At 45.1% G+C, this 23782-nt stretch overlaps 2 protein-coding genes across 3 annotated transcripts in view; both read left to right on the forward strand.

The window, feature by feature from the left end:
• Positions 1-624: 624 nt before the first annotated feature.
• On the forward strand, positions 625-15752 carry zgc:158270 (uncharacterized protein LOC791213 homolog). 2 transcript variants are annotated; one of them, XM_018663163.2, is made up of 13 exons: positions 625-739; positions 6187-6476; positions 8243-8374; positions 8456-8560; positions 8740-8790; positions 9558-9614; positions 10116-10208; positions 10319-10457; positions 10673-10800; positions 11251-11307; positions 12003-12074; positions 12156-12587; positions 13506-15752. In XM_018663163.2, the coding sequence occupies exons 1-13, from the start codon at positions 679-681 to the stop codon at positions 13614-13616; spliced, it is 1728 nt and encodes a 575-aa protein (XP_018518679.1). In that variant the 5' UTR covers positions 625-678; the 3' UTR covers positions 13617-15752. The 2 variants fall into 2 exon arrangements, with proteins under 2 accessions (XP_018518679.1, XP_050926898.1); XM_051070941.1 differs by lacking the exon at positions 13506-15752 and adding an exon at positions 13121-13262.
• Positions 15753-17175: 1423 nt separating this feature from the next.
• The window catches only part of mark1 (MAP/microtubule affinity-regulating kinase 1), a 26839-nt gene continuing 20232 nt past the window's right edge, over positions 17176-23782 (forward strand). Inside the window, exons 1-4 of the mRNA XM_051070971.1 lie at positions 17176-17780; positions 21398-21601; positions 23210-23263; positions 23443-23491. Coding sequence (XP_050926928.1) covers positions 17730-17780; positions 21398-21601; positions 23210-23263; positions 23443-23491 — 358 coding nt within the window. The 5' untranslated portion in view covers positions 17176-17729. The remainder of the gene's footprint in view (positions 17781-21397; positions 21602-23209; positions 23264-23442; positions 23492-23782) is intronic.

Below are 23782 nucleotides of genomic sequence, written 5' to 3' on the forward strand. Positions count from 1 at the left end.
ACTCTGTCCATTAGCAGGTCTGGAGTATATAATATACAACACTTTCTAACAGAGAGGTTTGTTTTAGACAGTTTAGACACAGAGCTCCCAAGTTACCAACAAACTATCAATGCAGGATTAACAGTTTGAAAATCGATCCATCTCTGAGCTGTAAAATGTCCCGTTCCTGAAAACAAGATGGTGAATTTGAAACGTTTAATCCTGAGACTGAACAACATGAGATTTGTCTAAAATAATCCCACGATTGATTTCCTTATTTATCTTAAATTATTATTTTAGTCTTTTGAATGAGGTTTTCTTACAAGTTCTAGTTTCACCTCCGTACTAGCAAGTAAACTCTATTTTAACAAAAAGTAAAGACTGATTATAGCATGGCCTCCAGCTACAGCCACCACTACAACTCCCATGAGGCTTTGTTATTGACTGCTCAACAAACAGTTTGTTAATGTGACCAGGTGTTTCATGCTCTCACACACACGTTTATTTATTGACAGTTATGTCGTGTTTTTGTCAAAGAAACGCAGGTAAAATCGTTCATAAACACAGTTGGAGGTTAGCTATGGATGCTAGCAGCTAGCTAAGCAGGGGGCGGGGCCTCGGCTCCGTATTTAGGACCCCGCGGACTCCGCCAGGGCTCCGGTGACGTCAGAGCAGTCCGCTATCAGCAGGTCAGGAAAGATGGCGGCGGAGGAGAGCAGGTTGAAGCAGCGGAATCACAAAAACAGCATCTTTAAAGAGGGTAAGTAGACATAAAGCGGGAGCTGAATGATGTTATCGACGCGGGAGATGACAGCGGGAGGTTTCTGAATATGTGTTCTCCGCTACCGTGTGTTTACGTGTGTTTCACAGACGGTAAACGTTATTAAATGACACCGCAGGCTGCTCCGCTCCGTCGAATATTCGCATCTCCTGTCGTTTCGCATCCCGCTGTGTCCCGCTGTGTCCGAGCGGTGAAATATCACTGAAAACATGGCACTTTATTTCTGGTGACCGTGGCCGTGGCTTGTGTTTCAACCGACATCGACTTAGTCCCGCTGTCCGTGGTGTATTGTCCTGGAGCAGCCAGTGTTAAGGCGTGTTAAGCCCCTCACCTGCAGATGAATGTGTGTTTGTTGTTAGCGGTCTGCTAACACCTGCTAGCCTCTTCGAGCTAATTCTTCATTGTTCGGTTCTGTTTAACAACTGTCAAATTAACAGCTAACCGTTACCCGCCTGTGATCCACTATAATTAACAGTGGGCACAAGCTAACCTCACCTCACTTGCTGAATAATTTCAGCTAGGCTAACACACCTTGCAGTGGACAATAGGATGAGCTAACTGAACCGGACACCGGCTTTTAACGTTACAGATATTAGATTATATGATTTACAGCAAGCCTATGCCCTAAGCTACACATGAAGTGTTTAGCTCAGGAACCAAACTCATTCAAATCGAACCTAGTACCGAATTCCGTTCAGACATTGAGCCAGTTAAGCTAACTTTCCTCCCTTGTTGGCAGAGATTCATAACGCCACCTCAGAAATCTCCAATCGATCCCGGTTCTGAGTTACAGTCACCGCTTTTCTTCTGACCTCCCTTGTGGCTAAAACGCCAAACCAAACTCAACTTTTAAGCGTTTTTGAAACGGTTCTCATTGCGAACTGTGGCCGTGTCTGTGGCACAAAAAACGGTCGAGTGGCTTCTCATTCTCTCTGTATTTTGTCATACAGTAATACATACCGAGTTGTTTTTGTATGCCGAGTCAGAGATGGCTCTCTCGGGCTTTGAGATGTGTTGTTGACGTTATTGGAAATGGCATGTGTTTTTTCGAGGGAGCTCGGGAACGTTAAATACGCCGATTTTTCAATGGGGCTCGGCTAATGTGTCTCCTCACCCGAGGGTACCGTGCAGTGTTTTGGGACAGACTCCCTCAGTAAGCTGCTAATGCTCCAAATTTCAGCAGCACTTACTTGTCCTGCCCGCAGCCATCTGTCTGCTGACTATCTGAGACTGGCATATTATTATCACAGCCCACTAACTGGAGATTTACAGTGGGGTTAGTTTCTCTCTCTGCTAGCTGCTAGCTGGACACCTGATGTTAGCTCACAAGCTGGCTGATGATGAAACCTCGCTTGCTGTGCTTTGTCAACATGACAACATGAAATCTTATCAGCCTGTTCTGGAATATGTTTGACAGGGTCTCAGCAGTGCTGCTGTTTAACACAGGCTAATGAAGTTTCGCTAAATGTGAGTGTTTAGGCTGCGTGAAGCTGGTGCCGCTGCAGAGAGCTGCACTCACTCAGTGTGTGGTGGACTGCACACTGTGCGAAGACCAAACTGGGGCAAAGACAGGGGCATTGGTGGTCATGTGATGTGGACGTAGTTGTCCTGGTGTGGTGATCCTCTCATTCCAGATTCACATTTTGAAGTCTTCAGCTCTGCAAACTGCACGTTGCTGCTGCAGAATGAGGAGGAATTGCTACTAGATACGGACATACCCTGATGCTTATGGAGCTGGGTTTGTATGCTGAATTGAAAGGGGAGCTGTTCAGGCTTGAGAATTGTTTTTATAGTTCTCTGAGGAGTCGAGTGCTTTTTATGAGAAGCACCTCAGTGTTAAAGTGCCAGGTTTTGGACTGGGGGTTTGTCTATAAGGTCTGGCACTTCAGGATTGGCTGTTAGATAGTGTTTGTGTATGTGGGTTTTTCCTCTAAGAATAGTCTGAATACATCTGATTCATGTCATTTATGCTCCACACCCTGCCTGTGATTAACACTCGTCCCCAGGCCATGGAGATCAGCAGTGCCTCTTCTGTTGTGAATGCAGCCAGACCAGACTGTTATTAAAGTGCAGCATGCAGACTTTTGAGCAGAACCCCAAACCAGATTCCTCCGCTCTGCAGACGAGTGTAATGATACAGTGACTGATGCAGGGCGATGATTTGACTGTGGAGGAGCTTTGCTATGAGGAAGTCCAAGTCCACAATGAGAATACAGGAATCCAGTGGCCAGTGTGTCTGTTAGATAAGCAGGAAAATCTGCTTATTCACTGCTGCTTTACTTGTGAACTAATGGAAGAAACTCACTGAGGTGTGACTGCAGCGAGGAGGTTTTCAGTTTTCAGCTCTCCTTTTCACAGTGAAACACCTGAACAACAGGTGAACGACTCAACTACAGACTAACAGCACAGCTGATCCCAGCCAACATGTGTTGAGCTGTAATGCAGCTGTCAGCTGTCAGAAATGGCCACATGATTCTAGATGAGATGATTTTCCTCTTCTTCATTCTTTAAACTGAGATCTCTATTCTCTGTATTTTTCTTTCAGTGTAAATGTTTATTGCTCTTTTCCCAGTCAGTTGCATGACGTCTTGTACTTACACAGCCTTTATACTGAGTGTTTTTCTGTGAGACATGAAGAGACTCACTGATTTATTTTCCTTACTGTCATTTTAAAAATGTGATGGCAGTGAATAAAGATCATGTTAGTGCAGAACTGCTTGTTAGACAGTAAAAATAAAGCCTAACTATACTGACCTTTTTAAGAGGCGGATGGACTAAAACTTTCTTTAATGACACGCAGCCTTCGATCAGACTCGATGTTTAGGAAAAGCTCTGTTTTGCCGTCCACACTGAGCCAGTGTTTTCAGACGTAATCACTCTGAGCTCTGGTCTTTAGCAGTGTTGAAGATACCTTAAACAAAACTGAGTACATTTGAATTTAGACCACATCCTCAGTAAACACAGCCAGGTTGGGTTATAGCCAGGCAGCAAGTTAGTGCAAGGTGTAATTAAATACTGAATAACTATATTTATATATATTTAAAATAACACAACACAGAGAGCAGCCTGTTTCCTGACTAACACATCACCACTCACTTGAACATTTAACTCATCATGATTATTGTAGCTAAAAATATCACAGGACAGCAAACGCTGTTCAGACCTAGGGCTGTGCATCTTTATTGATCTCATGATCCACTTCAATCACAGTTTGATTATCTTGTCTTTTCATTCTAAACCAGAATAAAAGTGTTCAGGTCCGTCCTCAGAAACCAAAGTGATGCTCAGCTTCTCTGAGAAAGGACACTTCCTGAACGTAGACCACACCACAGACATGACTCATCAACAGCTCTCGTTTTCAGCACATGACAAATCATCTGTCCTCTCTAATGTAATGTACTGTTATTGTTCCAGCAGACTGTGCTGTGAAGGAATCACAGCAGCCTCATGTCAGGTCTGAGCTGTGTCCACTGTTTCCTGAACAGGAGGTCATTTACAACTTTATTGTCCAGCCGAGCTCGGAAAATGATCGCAAAGCACCGTAGAAACCGTTCTTTTCAGCAGCTGTATATAGAGCTAACAAACAGATGAGGCTGTTTATTTTCTATTGACTAATACAGTCATTGTTTAGGCTTTAAAATGTGTGAAAATGTTTTCTTAGAGTTCATGGTGACGTCTTCACATCTGTAATTTCTTCAGTTTATAGCGTCCTATGAAAAGCCACAAGGCCTCAAATCCAAGATCAGGTTCTGATGTTTGTTTGCTCGATAGATGACTGAAAGGATGAAGTGGTTTAAAGCTGACTGTTTCTCTGACTGACTGTTTTCTGCCTCACACTGGAGAAGTATTTGCCCTCTGGCAGCTCATGTGCAGAACAGAGAGCGAGAGAACACTGGGACACTGAATTAACCGGATCACTGGTCTCCTGCATCATCATCATCCCAACACAGTGTCCATATCCCCCTGTACATTATTTCCACCCTCCCCTGTGTGATGGTGTGTTTTTAATTGCTGAGTTTTCGCTGAGGTCTGTGTTGTCGTGTTGCCGCCTGCAGAGCTGTCACATGTCCCGACCAGCTTTAACACTGACCTGAATGAAGACACTATGCGTCTTCCCATGAGGCCGCGGGCTGCTCGGTTAGCTGTAGCATCACATGACGGCATCTTGACTGACCCCTGATTAATCTCCAGCCACAGATGACAGACGCCCTCTGACAGGAAAACACCCAGAGCGAGTCCAACATGTCCTGAAATCTCCCGATGCTGTGTAAGCAGAGCTCAGTGAAGTGAAGCTGCCGCCATAAAAGGAGAGCTGGAGGCTTTATTAGTCCACAGGTTCAAACTGACTCTGAGAACAACACTGACTGAAGGCTCCGTCTATTTACTGTAAACCTCCCATAATAGCAGTGATTTCCCTCCCGTGAAGCTTCACTGACTGGACCAGGTCAGGAAACGTCTTTTTGTTCCGTCCAGCAGCTGCTGTCACTTCTCTACGTCACAGTTTATTGGTCCCTGTGGGCGAGCTCGGCCATGACTGTGGTCTGACTGTAGATCAGGAGGAAGACCACGTCCAAGGTCACAGTGAGGGCAGTTTCCTCAGGATGGGTTCATCTGAGAAAAGCTGTTTCACAGTGCAGATCTCATTGTTCCACTGTCCTGATGAAAGACGACAACCCCCCGTCTCCTGAGCGTCCTCAGAGCTCAGCTGATCACATGATCCAGGTGTGGACGGCATGTCTTTGTGTCTTTTGTTGTCATGACAACCGCACCAGGGATTTTCTAACTGTTAACATACTGAGACAAACGTATCTGACTGGACCACACGGGCTGGATGGATATTATTATTATTATTAGATATTATTAGAGTTTTACTGATGCTGCCGTGTGATGTAGACAGGTGAGTGGCTGCTGAGCTCACACCTGGTGAACACAGTGACAGTCCTGCACATGAAGGCTGGGAGATTTAACTGGACTCCAGTAAAAACATGGATGGAATGAGTTCTATTGACGTATCGACCAGGTCTCATATTTCCATTGAGGAAAAGTTATTTTGTGATAATATGGTCATTGTTTTATCACTCAGCCAGGTGAACACCAGCAGGGTGAGTGAAGGTGAGCCCGAACCAAACAGGTTCCTAAACGAGGGGTTTTCCCTTTTGTAGCATGGAGTCTGACACGGACCAGAACCAGTCCCCACAACAGACTGTTATCAGGAAATGAGACTCTGGTCGTATCGCACAGCCCTCGTTATTAATGTCAGCAGGCTGTTTGCTTTGACGCCGAGTCCTCCACTCGTTTTGTTGGTGAACTCTCTTCTGGTCATGTGATCAGACTCAGTGACTCTGACTCTCCAAGCAGACTCCTTCAGTTTATGATATTAATAACTGAGCCTTCAGTCAGACATTAACTACTCCTTTCCTTCTCAGGTGGCCACAAGTTTAAGTCGGACACGTCCCAGATGAGGCGTGAGGAGGACGAAGACGACCTGCTGGAGGAAGGGGAGGAGGTGGAGGAGGTGGGCGTGGCCAGGCCGGTGCAGATCGTGACGGCGGATGAGGAGGAGCACTCGTTCGCGCTGCAGGAGGAGGCGCTGGAGAGGCTGCTGCTGCAGGAGGAGGTGCAGGACCTCCACGTGGTCGTCGTCTCCGTGGCCGGAGCTTTCCGCAAGGGCAAGTCCTTCCTGCTGGACTTCATGCTGCGCTACATGTACAAACAGGTACGCTGTCGACTGAAGACACGGTGACACTGTAGAGACACAATCCACACTCATTCTAAAGTCCAGATGAAGATAATGTGAGGACGTCGTCCGTCTCTCACTCTGATCATTTGTCTAACTTCAGCTGAACTTTAGCAGACAGAATGAGGACTGTGGATTTCCCTCCACCTTTTACAGTGTAGATGGTTTTGGGAGGGGGTCGTTTCACGCCCAGCATGGAGGAATGACTCCAGCCAACAATAACCTGTTACAACACACAGACTTGGAAAAGAATGTTCCTGTGACGCTGAGCATGAAATTTCATTCTTGACCTTTAGAGAATTTGACCAAACAAACAAACTCGTAATCAAAGTGCAGTGATGGAACAGATCGGCCTCCATCTGCTGATGAGGACCGTGTGACACAGCTACAATCTGTAGTTGGGATTGTTTTTCACTCGTGCTGTTTATAAGCAGAACACTTTCAATTCTAGAGAATCACTCAGAGTAAGTGTGTGTGTGTGTGTGTGTGTGTGTGTTTGTCAAATGAGCCGCACCCATCTGATAATTAAGAGGCTGATATCAGACTCATCCTGTTTCCAGTATGAAACTGTTCAACCCTGCCTTGGTTTTAGCTCGACAGCCGTGTGTTTTCAGATTAACACACATGATGTTTGGATTCCTGAAACACAGGAAGGGTTTACATGTTGCTCCAGGTCACTTCCTGTCAGCTGGTGTCAGGTTCAGACCCTGCAGCACGAGATAAATCCAGTTAAAGTGTTTGTGTTTGAAGCAGTGACAGGGAGCAGAGGAAACTCTGAACTCTGAACTGTGTGTGTGTGTGTGTGACCTTTGTCCATGTTAATCTACGGTAAGCACAGAGGAACATTCTGGAGGGTTTCATCAGGCTGTAAAGAGGATTTTAGGCCCCGGACAATGTGGGCTCTGTGGTCGGGCCTCTGCACAGCTCTGTGCTGCTTATTCCACACATAAAGGCCATCTTTATGTATAGAATAAGCCCCGCCCACTCACAGGTCAGGTCAGGGGTCGTTCAGAAAACTCCTGCACAGCACAACACAACTACATAATCCATGTATATGCTACATTATTAAACAGTGACAGTATACACTGTGGAAAGATGGAAGATTGACTGTAGATTACCTTTTAGTTTGTTGGGGTATTAGACAGTTGAACATATTATCCATGTAGAAAGTGTATTATATCATGATCTATGATACTAAAATATAAAATGTACTGTACCCAGGGATAGGCGTTTTTTTTTCCTTAGTCTGACTTAATACGATCAGATAATACAGATGCCATTTTTACATTGGAAAAAATAAATGCTACATGTGGCTGTGCAGTGACCCCGTCCCAATATGACAACATTGAAAGAGATGAAGGACAAAATCTGACCAATGAGGAAGAAACTAATGAAGTCGCTGCAGGAGGTTTTAAAATAAAGACAGCGGTGAAAACCTGGAAGGAAATCAGAATCAGAATGTCGAGGTTCAGGTTTCTGGTCTATTTCAGCTCATTAGACCAAATACTGACCAGTCAACATGCTGTTTTGATTGAAGTGATATTGAACATTTGTTTGCTGTGATTATGTTATGTCTGTGAGAAGACAGTGTTTCTAATAGCGGAGTCGTACATGCAGGAGGTGGAGGTGATGCAGCGTTAAATCCTCCGCCTTTCTCCCCAGATCCTCTGTGAAGAACCTGCTGTCATTTCACTGAGGTTAGAATCAGTTTGATATTAAACTGCCCTCCTCTTGTCCTCCTCCAGTCGGACTCATGGGTCGGCGGCGAGGACGAGCCTTTGACGGGCTTCACCTGGCGAGGCGGCTGTGAGAGGGAGACCACGGGCATCCTGGCCTGGAGCGAGGTGTTCGTGGTGGAGAAACCAGACGGCTGCAAGGTTCAACATTATGTCCTCCCTCAAAAACAAAGTTTAACGTTGGTGTTGGAGTGATACTAATGTGTGCTGTTGTTGTTGCAGGTTGCAGTTCTACTAATCGACACACAGGGGGCGTTTGACAGCCAGTCCACCATCAAAGACTGTGCCACGCTGTTCGCCCTGAGCACCATGACCAGCTCTGTCCAGGTCAGAGTTCAGTTTGAGTTCAGACTCGTTACAGATATTAAGTCTTCATGTCTCTGCAGAAGAGTCTGAGTTCTCAGCGTTTGAGTCCAGTTTGTTTGAGGCTTTAAAGCGATGCAGGTCTCGGTGTGATGGTGCTGGGTAACTGACAGGCTGAGGTCTTGGTTTGTTGTGTGTTTCAGGTGTACAACCTGTCCCAGAACGTCCAGGAAGACGACCTCCAGCACCTCCAGGTCAGTATCAGCCTGCAGTTTGCAGCTGTATGTGGAACATGTGCTAACATGTTAACCTTAGTTTATTAAATCACAACAAGCTGCTGATCAGGGTGATTTGTTTTAAGGTTTTCCCAGTGAACACCACCTCCAAACATGAAGCCTGTGTTTACACAGAATTAAAAAGGTTTTATGTCTGGAGATTTCTAAATTCAGGTTAGAGGTGGCTGTTAAAGGTTACTCTGCTCTGAACCCGGAGTCATCGTCACCTTTTCACCTTCCAGTCCCGATAAAACACCGTCTGACTCTCCTTGGGCAGGTTTCTAATCCAACAGATTTACTGCAGCATTTCTATTAAAGTACTGCCTCCTGAGTGAAGAGCTCCATATCAGGTGTTTTCTGATGTTCTCGGGTCAGGATTAACTGGATCTGAACCCGGCAGGCAGCCATATGAGGCAGAGAGCCTGCTGAAAACTAACATTACCATCTTTGGGTTCAGCAGCTCATCACTGTGTTTCAGAGATCACCTGTCAATCAAACAGTGAGGGCGGGGTCTTGTTCACATAACTCTGCACATGTTGGACAGAAACGTCTATAAAGTTCAAAGTAAGAGCTTGAACATGGCACCAAACATCGTTAAACATCAGTTTAGTGCTGCAGCTCAGAGTGTTCAGATCACTGCCAATCAGATATGATATATGTGTTAGTTCCTGCACTGATGGAGCTTTTATGACTGTGTTATGGTGTTTGATTAGATTTTAACCCGAGCGGTTGTCTCCTCTCCTCAGCTCTTCACTGAGTATGGACGACTGGCCATGGAGGAAGTCTACGAGAAACCTTTTCAGGTACGGTCCGCTCACCGCGGTCACGGTCAGTCTTTGAAGAAGGTTTCGTTCAGTCTTTCTCTAGTTTATCTGGTCGTTTAGTCTCATTTATTCTTTTTAGAAATTGTTAGTGTAAGGTTTGCCATGTCCTACTTTTAGTTTAGTTTACCTGATTAGATTTTACCTCCAGCAGCACCTGTAGAATAAAGAACAAAAGCCTCCTCTGACGTCCTGTGTCCTCAGGAGCGTCACAGAGAAACAGATTTCTAATGATAATTCAGCTCGCAATAAAAACACTGAAGAAATCCCAACCTGTAAAGAAGCTGAGCTAACGTTAGCAGCAGCTCCGCTAACTGCCTCTTACTGACGTCCTGTCAGAACAAACTACTACCTCTCTAGATGTGGTTAAAGTAGGGAAGGTCCTTCTGTCAGTTGTCTGTTTCACCCAACTGGATGCACTTGTGGAGAACTCTGCTTGCTCTGATCCTGGACCAGTAAAGCTGAATGTTTCCCTCTCCTCAGACTCTGATGTTCCTGATCCGAGACTGGAGTTATCCTTACGAACATCCGTACGGTCTGGAGGGAGGACAGAGCTTCCTGGAGAAACGTCTGCAGGTGAGTTTGACCTGTCAGACTTTACCTTATCTGAATGTGCCCATCATCTTCATGGAGGAGGTCTCATGTTTCTGAAGCTGGATGGTATTAATGTGTTGACGTCTGTCCAGGTGAAGCAGAACCAACACGAGGAGCTGCAGAACGTCAGGAAACACATCCACTCCTGCTTCTCCAACATCAGCTGCTTCCTGCTGCCTCACCCCGGCCTCAAGGTGGCCACTAACCCTCGCTTCGACGGCCGCCTCAGAGGTACAGCACTGACAGAGAACAGCTGAGTGGTTAACCAGTCAGGATGATAAGGTAGAGGTGTCTGCAGGTTGAACATACCAGTGAGTTACAACAGAGTTGTACATTCACACCTCACAGACTGGTTGGAGCTGATATCATGGAGAAATGTTTAGATAAAAGCTTAAAAACTAAACGATGTCGGCTTCTCTCTGACCTGTGGTTCGTGTGCGTCTCAGACATCGATGAGGAGTTTAAGAAGGAGCTGGTGAACCTCGTCCCGACGCTGCTGTCTCCAGAGAACCTGGTGGAGAAAGAGATCGGAGGAGTGAAGATCACCTGCAGAGACCTGCTGCAGTACTTCAAGGTGAGTTTACTCATGTGGGCGTCTGTGTCACTTCCTTTATTTGGTTTCCAGGAAAAGGTCTTGTGTCTCTGTCTTGTTTACTTGATGTCTGTAGTTTGGTTGACCTCTCTGATCTCTCTTCTGATGAACTGGACTGATGTTTGAGTTCAAAATAAAAACTGGTAAAACAACAAAAGAATAATACCAAATATGAAACAGTCATTTTCCAGGAAGTTTCTGAACAAACAGTCTGCAGTTTGGATTCCTGGAACACATGAAACTAAATGTTCTGGAAATTAAGAGTGTTTTTAGAAAAATGTCAGGAAATCAGACCTGAAAAATAAAACGTTTGATCCTGCAGTCAGACGTCTGAAACTGTTTCATGTCTGCAGAGACTTTCCTGCTGGATCACTGATGGTCCCTCTTGTTTATCTCCACACTCAGTCACCTGTTTGTTGTTGTTGTTTTCAGGCGTACATGAAGATCTACCAGGGAGAGGAGCTTCCTCACCCCAAGTCAATGCTGCAGGTCGGTTCAGCTCAGACAGAATCCACTTCAGATGATCTCACTGTTAAACCGCTTCATTTACTGCAGCTTAGTTTAAAAAGAGCTTCTTAAAGCCAAACACTGATTCCTAACTGGACGTGATGTGAAACGTCAGATTGTTTCAGCGTCTCATTCTGCTCCGTGCATCAGTGAACGGCCTCAGCGACGTGTTGAGAAACTGCTCGATCTGAAGTTAGTTATCCTCACCAGCAACAGCCACAGACACACATCCATCCATCCCATGTTTCTCTTTATTATCTGGCACAAACATAAACTCCACGGTGAACTGATGAGAGTTTGGTGGAAGAATTCCCACACTAATGAGCTGCAGCTGGACTGTTTGGTGGAGACATGCAGTCATAAGGTGTAATTCTAGTTTAAACCTGATGAGTAGCTCGGTGTTAGACTGTCTCATAACTCCATGGTTCTGACAGTTAATCAGTATCAGTCTTTATTACAGCCTGTGTAATGAGCCTAGATAAAATATAATGGTGTACAAATTAAAAAGAAGAAAGTCTTGATGAAATTTGGAATGCTGCTCCTGTATGTCGCCACAAAAAAGAGGAAAAAAGACTTCAAACAACTAATCTTAAACATTCTAAATAAATGGCTAAATATGAAGGTGATTTACTGGCTGATTCTTTATTCTAATGTGATGTTGTGTCTTCTGTTACCAGGCAACAGCTGAAGCCAATAACCTTGCAGCTGTAGCAGGAGCCAAAGACGTATACAACAAAAGCATGGAGCAGGTAACGCCTCCGTCAGACGCCCAGCGTTTGTCTGATAAGGTGAATTTATAGTCGTTAACTCGTCCTGTGTGCTGGTCTCAGGTCTGCGGCGGAGACAAACCCTACATTTCCCCGACGGAGCTGGAACGCCGTCACGTGGAGCTGCGGCAGGCGTCGGTGCGGCACTTCCGCTCCGTCAAGAAGATGGGCGGCGAGGAGTTCTGCCGCCGCTACCAGGAGCAGCTGGAGGCGGAGCTCGACGAGGCCTACGCCAACTTCAGCAAGCACAACGACGGCAAGAACATCTTCTACGCCGCGCGGACGCCCGCCACGCTGTTCGCCGTCATGTTCGTCATGTACGTGGCGTCGCTGGTCACGGGCTTCGTGGGCATCAGCTCCGTGGCCACGCTGTGTAACCTGGTGATGGGCGTGGCTCTGACGGCGCTCTGCATCTGGGCTTACGTCAAATACTCCGGAGAGTTCCGCGAGGTCGGAGGAATCATCGACCAGGTGGCTGAAACCCTCTGGGAACAGGTGAGAGGACGGGACTCAGGTGGAGGGTTTGAATAAACCCACACTCAGATCTGATCCTTTCTGATTGAAACCATAAGTACGTTGGTTTTACACCTGACGACATTAAACACAGCACTGTGAAGTTTGACCAGAGAAACTGCTGAAACAGCAGGAACACCTCAGGTCTGAGTGTGGTACAGCTCTACTCTTTACATTTAAAAAACCAAACAAACACAACTCTTCTGGACAAGAACTCTGGTTCTTCTTCAGAACTTCTGTCCCATAATCCAGGTTCTGGTTTCTGTGTGTTTTACTGTGAGACGATGCTCAGAGATTTTACCATTTCATATTTTCTTAGGTGTGTCAGGTCATTATGGTCAGTGTCCTGTCTGCTGTTATTTTACTTTATCTGAATATTAATATCAGAACATGAGATTAGATAACCTGAGGGTAGATTCCCTTCATCAGCACCTTTCTGTCCTCCATCGTCCTCTTTTCATCCTCCTCTTCCTCTTCTAATCCTTCCTGTTTGTTTTCTCTCTCGATGCTTCCAGAGGACTCCACGAAAGGTGAGCACTTTACAGAGCCACCACCTGTACAGGTGTATTTTATATTTTAAAGAAGGCGTGAGGATAACGGCACCGTTTCTTTTTCGATTCAAGGAAACTGATGAATAAAAACACAAGATAAACTTTATTTGTTCTCGTGGGAAAAACCACAGATCACAAACACAAAACTTAAAGAGCAGGAAAAACCAAACCAGCAGCTCCACATGTGTGTGTGTGGCACATAGACCCAGACGTGGTTTCATGGTGTTTAAACCGATTCAGAATGAGAAGAAGTTTGGGACAGTGAGTGAGGGGTGGTTTTTAAGGTTTAAAAAGAATCACTTGTTCTGATGCTGTTTCACTGAACCTGACCTCCTCCTCCTTCCTCCAGGTTTTCTCCAAACTCTTCGAGGTGGCTCGGAGTCGAGTCCCGTTGGGGAGCCTGATCCCGGCGCCGCGGCCCCGGCTCGCCTCAAACAACAACGTCAAGAAGAAAAACTAGCAGCACGCCATTTTCTTTCCCGTCAGGTTTTATTTTCTCCCCCTCTCCCTCTCCTTCTGCTCGGTTTTGAAACGATGTTTTTAGGACGGTTTGAGACGTATAAATCCGTTTTTTTGTTCGGACCGTAGACGATGGTTCCTCGCCGTGCCGGCCGTAGGTGTAAGGACTCGCTGTAGACCCGGACGAAGCAGTTTGATGTATTTTATTATTTGTCAGTGGGCGGGTTTAAGGTATTTATTGGTGGGAGGGGCCATTATTCTATCACCGAGTGTCATCCCAGGTGTGTGCTCACCTGTCGCACGACGACTCGACATTAATGATTCCCATTTATGTGAATGTGTGAATGAAGAGCATGACCACAGACCCTCCTCACTGCTCTCTCCTCGTGGTTTCCCTCCTCCCTCCTCCTCCGTCGGGTTTGTCTCTGTCGCTGGGCGGGCGTCGTGAGGAGGAGTCACAACCAAAGTTTACAGCTTTACTCATGAGAGGCTCAGACTGAGCGGACTGACAAACACCGGCAGGAAACTGCAGCTGACAGGTGGTGTTCAGGACGTCGAGCAGCGTCTGGTTTCAGGGACGTTTTTCTCACTCTCGCAAATCAGAGATGGAGGAACTTAGAAACACTTCATTCTCATCCACATATCTGCAGTAGATATTCACTTAACTGTTCCCAGAGCTTTTTACAATATCACCGTCTACTTGAAAATTTCAGGACTCAAAACAAAAAACAGGGTCGACGGGGTCCAAACTTCACCACCAATCCCTTCATTTTCTGACGATCTGAGCTAAACTAGAGTCCTCTCAGCATGTTAACACTAAACTGTTGAATCCTCCTCCCACCTCCTGCAGAGTTTGACTTTCTGACTCTGAGGAAAGTAGCTGAAAGAAGCCGAGTTTCCCTGAAACCAGACGCTTGAAGTGTCTGAGTGGACAGATGTTGATCTGACCAACACTAGACTCTGTTGTTGCGACTTATTTTAGATCATGAGATCACGACCTGATGATTTTATTTTGAGATTATCAGCTTTGAAATGATCATGACTTTCAGTATTTACCTCCTTTTTCTTATTTTAAAGGTACAGCATCTTTGTTTCTGAGAGCGAGATTTTCAGATGGATCTCAAACTTGTGTCTGTGCTTTGACGATTAAAGCTCCAGCTCCAAACAGACATACGATATTGATCCTCTGGTCTCCAAAAAAGAAAGTAAAAACGCCAAATTACCAAAATGTTGATCTGTTCCTTCAGTTACCTGGTGAGGTTATTTTAGGACGTCAGGCTTTGTATTTAATCTGGTAGTTGGTGTTGAAGATCTCAGTCCTCTTGATCTGACCGCCAGTGTTTCACAGCAGAAGCTTTTAATTATTTTCCTGTAGATAATATTTAATTGTTTAACTTGAGTGTTACTCCCGTCATTCCTCCTCCTCATCTTGACAAATCTGAAGGACTGAACCACCTCCTCCTGTTTTTAAAGCACCAAGAAGCCGTTTAGTAAAACACTAAAAAAATAGAAAAATCGAGTCGACGCTCGTTCTCCACTCGTCTCAGCTGTTGCATCGCCCGTGTAACATGAACACTTTGTTTAAGACGGTGTCAGTTTTTAAAGCCAAACTCCGTGACAGACGAATGAACGGTTCATTCCGAACTCCCGCCTCTGTTCAGGGAGGTCCAAGGTCGTCGCGTTGTTTTACTGAATCGTGTTTTCTTTTTATTTAATCATCATTCCATCCACAACATCACCACCGTGTGCTTTTTGTTTTTGTACAGTTTAGTTTTTTACAGCCTCATTCACACATAGGGCATGTGTATGAAATATATACATATATAAATATAAATTTTCTAGACCTTTTTGTAGCTGGAAGAACAACGGTTGGGTGGTAGACCAGATTCAGCTCACTGGATGTAAAGGAATGCTTTCGTGATTTGTGGATATGTCTAATAAATTCCTTTTTTATAAATATATTTGTAAATTTAATCTTACATGAGCACTGCAATTCCACCCCCTGCTGGCAAAGAATGTTTATAATCTGGATTTTTCTTTTTCTTTTTTCTGTTTTTTTTTGTCTTCTGTTGCATTTTAAAGTTATTTTCGTTAATTTATTTTTCAATACAATATTAAACCAAACTCCTACAACACACACACTGGTGTCGGTCTGTTTGTACATTTTAGTTTTTTGATTGTGCAGATGTCTAGAAGGATATTTATTGACGTTACAGAGAGGTGCTGTTTATGGTTTACAGGTGAGAGCTATGGAAGCCCAAACATTAAAAAAAGTAACAAATTATTGGTTTAAAAAAAACAAAAACCCAAAACAATAATTTTATGTCTAAATTAGGAAAACAGTATCTTATATAAATGTTATTATTATTATTTTCTGGCACTAATGAACTTCCATATAACCCAACTGTTTTCTAGAAATTGATAATGGGTGTTCACGTTTGTTAGATGCTAATACGTTTCCCATGTTGTATATTAGCATTAGCTAGCATGCTAAAATATCCTCTGGCAAGGTGTTAGCATGCTAACTTTAGCATGCTAATAAAAGGAATGTCTTCTTATGAGCGTCTTTTCTGCTTTGTTAGCATTGCTGAGGTTAATAAACTGTACATGTTAAAATATCTCTCAGCAGTGTTTGAAGTTAAATGTTCATCTGAATTTAACCACATCTCTTTCCAGATGAAGTCAACCATAGATCAGTTTGAAACTGATGGAAAACACATGTTCTCTGGAGTTTTTTCTCTCTTTCCCTCATGATGAAACATGAAGACTAACAGTGAAAACCTGCATCTGTTTACATGCAGGTGAGTGTAACACTTTAAAACCAATTTAAAATCAGTTTCATTCTGATTTTGTGGTTCATTCTGTGTTTTCTGTCTTTTAATCAAAGAAAAATCCATCTTGATTCTTTAAAAACAAAAGGACTGGAATCTTCATAGATATATTGACATTTATTTTACATTTGGAGACAAATGGTTAAAATGCTTTTAATTGCACTGATGCTACTTTTAAACATTTAAGAACAAAATGTATTGACCATCAAATTCATCAGTTTTAAATGACTCATAGATTTCACCTTAATATTTATTTTCAGAGATTCCGATTCAGGTCAACAGGATGCAACAGAGCAGTGAAACCACTAGATGGCAGCAAAACTCAAACACTGGAAACTCAAACTTTAATGATTCTACTGAATTCTATTTAATGCCAATTTAAAAGCTGTTTTCATTGAAATTATTTTAACATAGTGACACAGATATCTGTATGTATCTCCGTCACAAACAGCTGCTGCAACTGTCAACATCACAAACGTCCACTAAAGTTCTTGTTTCTGTCTCTGACAGACTCAGATTGTTTAACCAGAAACATCTCTATATATCTCTACCAGACTCCATTGACAAAAACAGGGATTTAACCAGGAGCTGCTGGAATACCACTGCCTCCATCTGTTAGTGTGTCTGTGTTACTGTGTGGTACTTTTACTTCAGTAAAGTATCTGATTACTTCTTCCTCCACTGAAAGTAACACAGACACACTAACAGATGGACTTTTCTTGACTTTTCTAACCCCTACAAAATAAAAGACTTCCGTTTGAGATAAGGACTGATCAGTAGGTGTGGTGGCTCTGAGGAGGGCGTGTGTTTGAGGGGAAGCAGCTGAGGATCCTGGGATATTTTAGGATGACGATGACGATGATGAAGATGAGGATGACGCGGGGGGAGGAGCTCTGACGTCACGGGTTTTTCAGCTCCGCAGTGCTGCTGTTTGACCTGATAAACCGCTGGAAGCTGCGGGAAGGATCGTTACTGTAACAGCTCTCCTCCTCCTCCTCCTCCTCCTCCTCCTCTTCTTCTCCTCCTCCTCCTCTTCCTCTCTCTCTCTCTCTCTCTCTCTCTTTGTCTCCATGCGGGTCTCTCTCCCGCACCGACGCAAACACCGGGCCTTCCTGTAGCCGCCGCCCCGGCCTCCCTCTCTCCCTCTCTCCCTCTCTCCTCCGGCCGGCGGAGCCTCCCAGCTGAGCCCCGCTGAGGTGGCCTGGTTCCCGGGGAGAGATGCTGTAGAGCGGCCGGCGGAGGAGATGCTTGTTCCGGACTGAAGAGGAGCAGAAAGCAGGAAGATGTCCGGTAGGACGCCTCTGACCCCGGTGAGCGAGTCCGAACAGGCACCGGTAAGTCTGCTCCAACCCCTCCTCTGCTTCGATTATTGATTATTGATGGAGTTAAAGTCTTTTATTATTGATGGAGCTTATTGAATAATGAATGGAGCTGTTTTTGGTTTTGATGCAGGCTCGTTATTTTATTTTATTGTGAAAGGACTTTAAATATTTTTGATTCCTGATTAAGTTAAATGATATTTTAGGAGTTTAATTGATTATTATTGATAGAATGATCAGTTTTATTATAGACGGACTTTATTGTTTAGTTATTGATCTTTCATTCTGTTTCTCATCCCTCCTGGTTTTATTACTGGTCAAGTAGAAACAGTAGAAACAGGGAGGAGCAGTCTGATCACTTTGATTGATCCAGAGAGCCTCAGCAGATCAGTGCCTTGCTCAGAGAGACCTCGGCAGCAGCTTGTGTCTGCAGCAGGTTTCCATGCAGACTCAGACTCAGACTCAGACTCAGACTCAGACTCATGGATGCAGAATAACCAGAGTCATCGTCTTCTTTAATCCACATGTTCGTCCTCCTCAGCACTAACCTGGACCCTGTGGGAGGCTGCTGATGATCTGGTTTTGGTTTTATTAGTGCAGGTTTCAGGATGCTGAAGATAAAAGCAGCATCTGTTTCAGGAGTCTCACAGGTCTCAGCTGAAAACTGCTGCCGGTGGTTTTGGTGGATTTAAAGGTTTAATGGGCCTTTCTACACAGGCAGTGCTGACTCAGAGTACTCTGATCTCCCAGTCTCCCTGAACTACCCACAGCGTGTTGTGCTGTGTACACACCTGAGGAGCTGGGAGCACTGACTCTGAGTCATTGTGATGGACAGGTAGACTGAACAGGGGACAGGTGTCCTCTGGTTCTCTGGGGGTTTGGGGTGTTTGGATGCTGCTGAGGCCGATGGACCCTGAAGGAATGCTGGGTAAACACAGCCTCCATATTGTCATGCTAATGCAGGAATGTAGCAGCAGTGTGTTGTCCTCCTGCTGGTCCTCATCGCCCGGCTTCACCTCAGTCTCTGAGGGTTTTTAAAATCTGGATCTGAAGTCCTGTTTTCACGTGTCGCTGTTTTTAAACCTCCAGAAAAAAAATCACAACTTCTGATTAAAGTCCTGACTGTCTGTTAGTCAGCTAATTCTTTAACGGACTATTTCAGCTCTGGATGAGAAGGATTGCAATCAAACAAAACACAACTTCAAAACTGGAGAGAAGTTCTGGTTGTTCCACGTCAGAGACCTGCAGCCATGTTGGATAAAGGAACAGATTCTCTGTCCTGTCGTGTCCTTGTCTCCTGAGTCTGAGTTTTGATCTCTTCTCCTGGGCCTGTATGTGACGTGCAGCAGCCTCAGCCGGCTCCCGCTGTCAGTTTACTATCGATTTTTCCCAAAATACTCAGCGGGATGTGAGAGCAGGAGCACGGCGACGGTGACGGTTCATCTCCTGGAAGTCACATTCAGAGCGATCAGGACGCCTCTCTGAGACCGGGAGCAGTTTACAGTGACTGTCCTGTTCCTTGTTGGGGGGGGGGGTTAACATATCCGTCTGGACCCAGGCTTGTGTCGGACCATGACCCCGGCCTCTGAGGGACCATGAAGCCCTCATTCTCCTCAGTGATGAATCACTCTGCTGTGTTTTTTGCTGAACTGTGAAATCAGCTGCTGGAGGCTTTCTGTGTTGCCACGGCAACACATAGGTTTACTATGGGAACCCCCCCCCCTCTCTGAGTGGGAGTGGAAACCTCCTCCACCCTGTTGAAGAGACTCTCCAAACCAGATCATGAACTTTGACCTCCGACCTCTCTGTGGTCAGATGACATTCCTCCTGACACACCCTGGTTAGCATGGTGGCTAGCTAATGCTAGTTTAAACCATGGGGGACTAAACCCGGGTCTCTCTGAAACTGGACTCGTCATGTCTTTATAGTTTGAGGAACTTCTGAACAGACTCTTTAAAATCCGATGAGTTTGACAGTTTGGTCGATGGTTTTCACAGGACGGCATCACTTCCTGTTTAGCTCTGGTCCATTAGCATCTGTAGCTCCATACGGTCTCTCACTGAGGCCTTCTTTTAGCTTTTCTTTCTGAAAACCTTACCCAGGTTCCTTATTATCCACGTTGACAACCTTTACATGAGAATTCGAACCTCTTTCGATCCTAACACTTCTCATTTAGTTCTTCCAGAGCTTCAGTCTAACAGCTGCTAAAGACTAAGACCTGCAACGATTCAGTTCAGTTTAAACCTCTGTGTGTGCTTTTGTTTTTGTTTTTGAGGAACGAGAGGAACCAGAACTTGAGTGCGCCCGGGGCGAGTTATTATTCGTCTGGAGCGTGACAGTTGGAAGACAGTGAAACAGGTGTACTGTGAAATATTTGATGGGGTTTGGGGAGTTCTGTTCTCTCATATCAGGACTGATTTTTAGGAAATAATTCTATTTTTCTACCGAGTAGCAGACCAGGATCTTTCTCTAACCTGGACCCAGAGCTGTGAGAGTCTGAACAGAACCAGTCCTGATTTAATGAACAATGCTCAGCTCCGATTAGTCCGTACGTCCTCGGTTCGTTGACCTGTTGCCGGACGGTGAGAGGACAGTTTTCCTGGCAGATATTTGTCGTGTTGTGAACATGAACAGTAGCTGTGTAAAGTCAGAGACGTTTCTTCACGTCCACAGCTGATTAATCTCTGAGTAACTCGGGCGTGAGCGTCTGATCATCTGCAGTTTTAGTAATTCACGTTATCACAAACATCAACACGCTCCTGAATGAACTGCTCCTCTGGACGTTCTGCTTTCACTTCAGTCTCTTCCCTTTTCTTGACTGTAAATCAGTTGAGTAACAGCCAACAAAGGGAAAGACTCTATTTCAGTCTTTTTCTCTGGACAACAAACAGTCTCTGTGGTAACGTCAGGCTCAGCATCTGTAAACTGCAGCACAAATAAAAAGCACTTCCTGTTTTAAACTGCTGCTCTGGTCGTGTCGGGACGGTGGTGAGTTCATGAAAACAGGAGGAAACAGAATTATCTGTGAATCTTTGACACGAGCTGGAAAACTGCCTCTGAATGACTCTCATGTCTTTTACTTAAATAGAAGCAGAAACACCACAGAGTAGAAATACTCTAATATATATTAAATAAATAGAACATCGTCAGTTCTTATTGATTAGATGTTGAATTATTGATCTGAATGTAGCAGAAAATCCCAGAAAACAGCGTTTCTAATGCTAACAACTAAAACTCCAGGCTCACTTCAGCTTCTCACCTCTGACAAACCACATTTCCCAGAAGCCCCAGATGTTCAGGTTAAAGGTCACAGCTCGACAGAAGAGGTGAGAAACGATGAAGGAGGAGGTTCGTGCTCATTTCAGTGTAAATCCTGGAGCTGTGTAACAGTAGAGGAGTGTGGTTCAGACTCTGTCGGACTGGTTTCTGTCGGCTCCTGTTCCTCCGTCGGCCTCCGGCCTCAGCAGAGAACACACCTCACTGTGTTGTTATTGTCCTGCTCTGAAACCACAGTGAATATGAACCTGCCTGAGCTCAGAGTCCGCCTCAGGTTCATGCCGGGACTTTCTGAACAAACTGAACCTTCCCGTAGAGATGATGAGTTCACTGACGTGTTCATGTGTCTGTTTCAGCCAAAGTGTTCGGACGGGCTCCCCGAGCCGCCGGCTCCACCCACCAAGTCATCGAGCCGCCACAGTCTGCCGCCATGTCGCAGCTCGGTGGCGTCCGCCGCAGACGAGCAGCCGCACGTCGGAAACTACCGTCTGCTGAAGACCATCGGCAAGGGCAACTTCGCCAAGGTCAAACTGGCCCGACACACACTGACGGGCCGAGAGGTGAGAACACAACACAGAGGTCAGACACACACTCATCAGACTGTGTGTTCTCTACACACTAACCTCCACTGCTCCTATAGAATCACCAGAGCTTTCAACAGAAAACTGTGACGAGCTGAGTGTAAAATATTTCACAACCAGACGTCAGTGTCCATCAGAGAATCATTCTTCATTTGGATTCTGACAGAGTGAGAAATAATCTGAGCTGTCGTCTTCAGCTGCAACAGATAAACCTAAACATTTCTCCACAGAGAGGAGCTGTAACATTCAGAGACAAACTGACGTTAACTGATACTAACATCTGTTTACATAGCAGCTCCTTAATAACTGCAACACCTTCTCCCTTTCCCTCTGAATGAGTAGAAAAGTCCAAACAATAGCAGCTAATCTTTGTTTGCAGTGATTCGAACAGTGAACGTGGTTTTAAACGTCCAGTAAACTGAGCAGCAGATCTGTCAGAGGGTTAAATGGGTTTGACGCTGCGACGTCATCGCCGGAGGCGGAGGATGAATTATTGATGCTGCAGACGTCGGTTGGAGGATGAAACGGAGCGCGTTATTTTAAGATCCATTCTCTGAGAGGAGAAGTCAGAGGCGTCCAATCAGCCGCTCCGGTTCTCTGGTGACGTCAGGCTGTGGTCGGTCAGAGGAGGAGACATGGAGGAGACCAGAGACAACATGAGATCCTGAATCAGCTGATTCCATCCATCACCTGTAAAGGGTTCCTGGACTCAGCCTGAATCAGACTCTGAGTCTGCACTCTGCTGTTTAACTGTCTTTAACTCAGTGTTTTTAATATTTACACTTTGACCTCTGTTTAATTCACTGGAATCAAACATCATGAAACCATAAAAATCAATACAAGAACACAACGTAGATATTAAATTATGAATCGATTACATAACCATCGTAAAGTGCGTCTTAAAAGCTCTTTAATCTTTTTAGGGAAGTGCAGCATTTCACTTAACTTTATTTACCGACTGTTATCAGGAAGTCAGACACTCAGCACAGTAACAAGTAAAAAAACCTAAAAACTACAAGACATGAACAAGGAGGCTGATATTTCTGTCATGTTAATTACATTAAACATTGAAATTAGATTAGATAGAGAGGTCAGGAAGCTGCACACTTAGACAGTAGAGATGAAATAAAAAGGACACAGAGTCGTCAGTAAATATCAGTGAAAAAGACTGTTCACCATTAAAGGAAAAACAGACAGAGACACAGCTTTTTATTAACCTGAAACATCTCTATATATCTCTACCAGACTCCATTGACAAAAACAGGGATTTAACCAGGAGCTGCTGGAATACCACTGCCTCCATCTGTTAGTGTGTCTGTGTTACTGTGTGGTACTTTTACTTCAGTAAAGTATCTGATTACTTCTTCCACCACTGAAAGTCACACAGTAACACAGACACACTAACAGATGGAGGCAGTGGTATTCCAGCAGCTCCTGGTTAAATCCCTGTTTTTGTCAATGGAGTCTGGCAGTGATATACAGTGAAAGTATAGCGTTGATATATGGAAATATGGAAATAATTAAAAATGTTTTGACACAAATGAATTGATTAGTCTGAATGACTTGTTGTTTTTTTGTGGACTGCAGGTCGCCATCAAGATCATCGACAAAACTCAGCTGAACCCCACCAGTCTGCAGAAGGTACGCACTCACCTGTTCAGTTACACCTGGATGGGAGGATCTGTCTGAGCCAATCAGGGACAGACGTGTCAGCCTAGCTTAGCACAAAGACTGGAAATGGGGGGAAACTGTTAGCCTAGCCTAGCCTGTTAGCCTGAGTGTTAAAGGTTCAGCTTCACTGATTCTGATTGTGTTTTCAGCTCTTCAGGGAAGTGAGTGTGATGAAGATCCTCAACCACCCAAACATCGGTGAGTCTGCTCCTCCTCCTCTTCCTCCTCCTCCTCCTCCTCCCGCTCCTCCTCCTGCTCCTCCTCCTCTCCTCCCCCTCTTCCTCCTCCTCCTCTTCCTCCTCCTCTTCCTCCTCCTCCCCGCTCCTCCTCCTGCTCCTCCTCCTCTCCTCCCCCTCCTTCCTCCTCCTCCTCTTCCTCCTCCTCCTCCTCTTCCTCCTCCTCCTCCTCCCGCTCCTCCTCCTGCTCCTCCTCCTCCCTCTCTCCTCCTCCTCCCCCCCCCCCCCCCCCCCCTCCTCCCCCTCCTCCTCC

The sequence above is a fragment of the Lates calcarifer genome, linkage group LG5 (assembly GCF_001640805.2).
Source record: "Lates calcarifer isolate ASB-BC8 linkage group LG5, TLL_Latcal_v3, whole genome shotgun sequence".
NCBI classification, from domain to species: Eukaryota; Metazoa; Chordata; class Actinopteri; family Centropomidae; genus Lates; species Lates calcarifer.

Bases quoted from the DNA above. Each gene is read 5' to 3' on its own strand.
- zgc:158270 (XM_051070941.1), top strand. From the start codon at position 679: ATGGCGGCGGAGGAGAGCAGGTTGAAGCAGCGGAATCACAAAAACAGC. The intron at 740-6,186 runs GTAAGTAGACAT...TTTCCTTCTCAG, and splicing joins AAACAGCATCTTTAAAGAGG to GTGGCCACAAGTTTAAGTCG. The intron at 6,477-8,242 runs GTACGCTGTCGA...GTCCTCCTCCAG, and splicing joins TGCGCTACATGTACAAACAG to TCGGACTCATGGGTCGGCGG.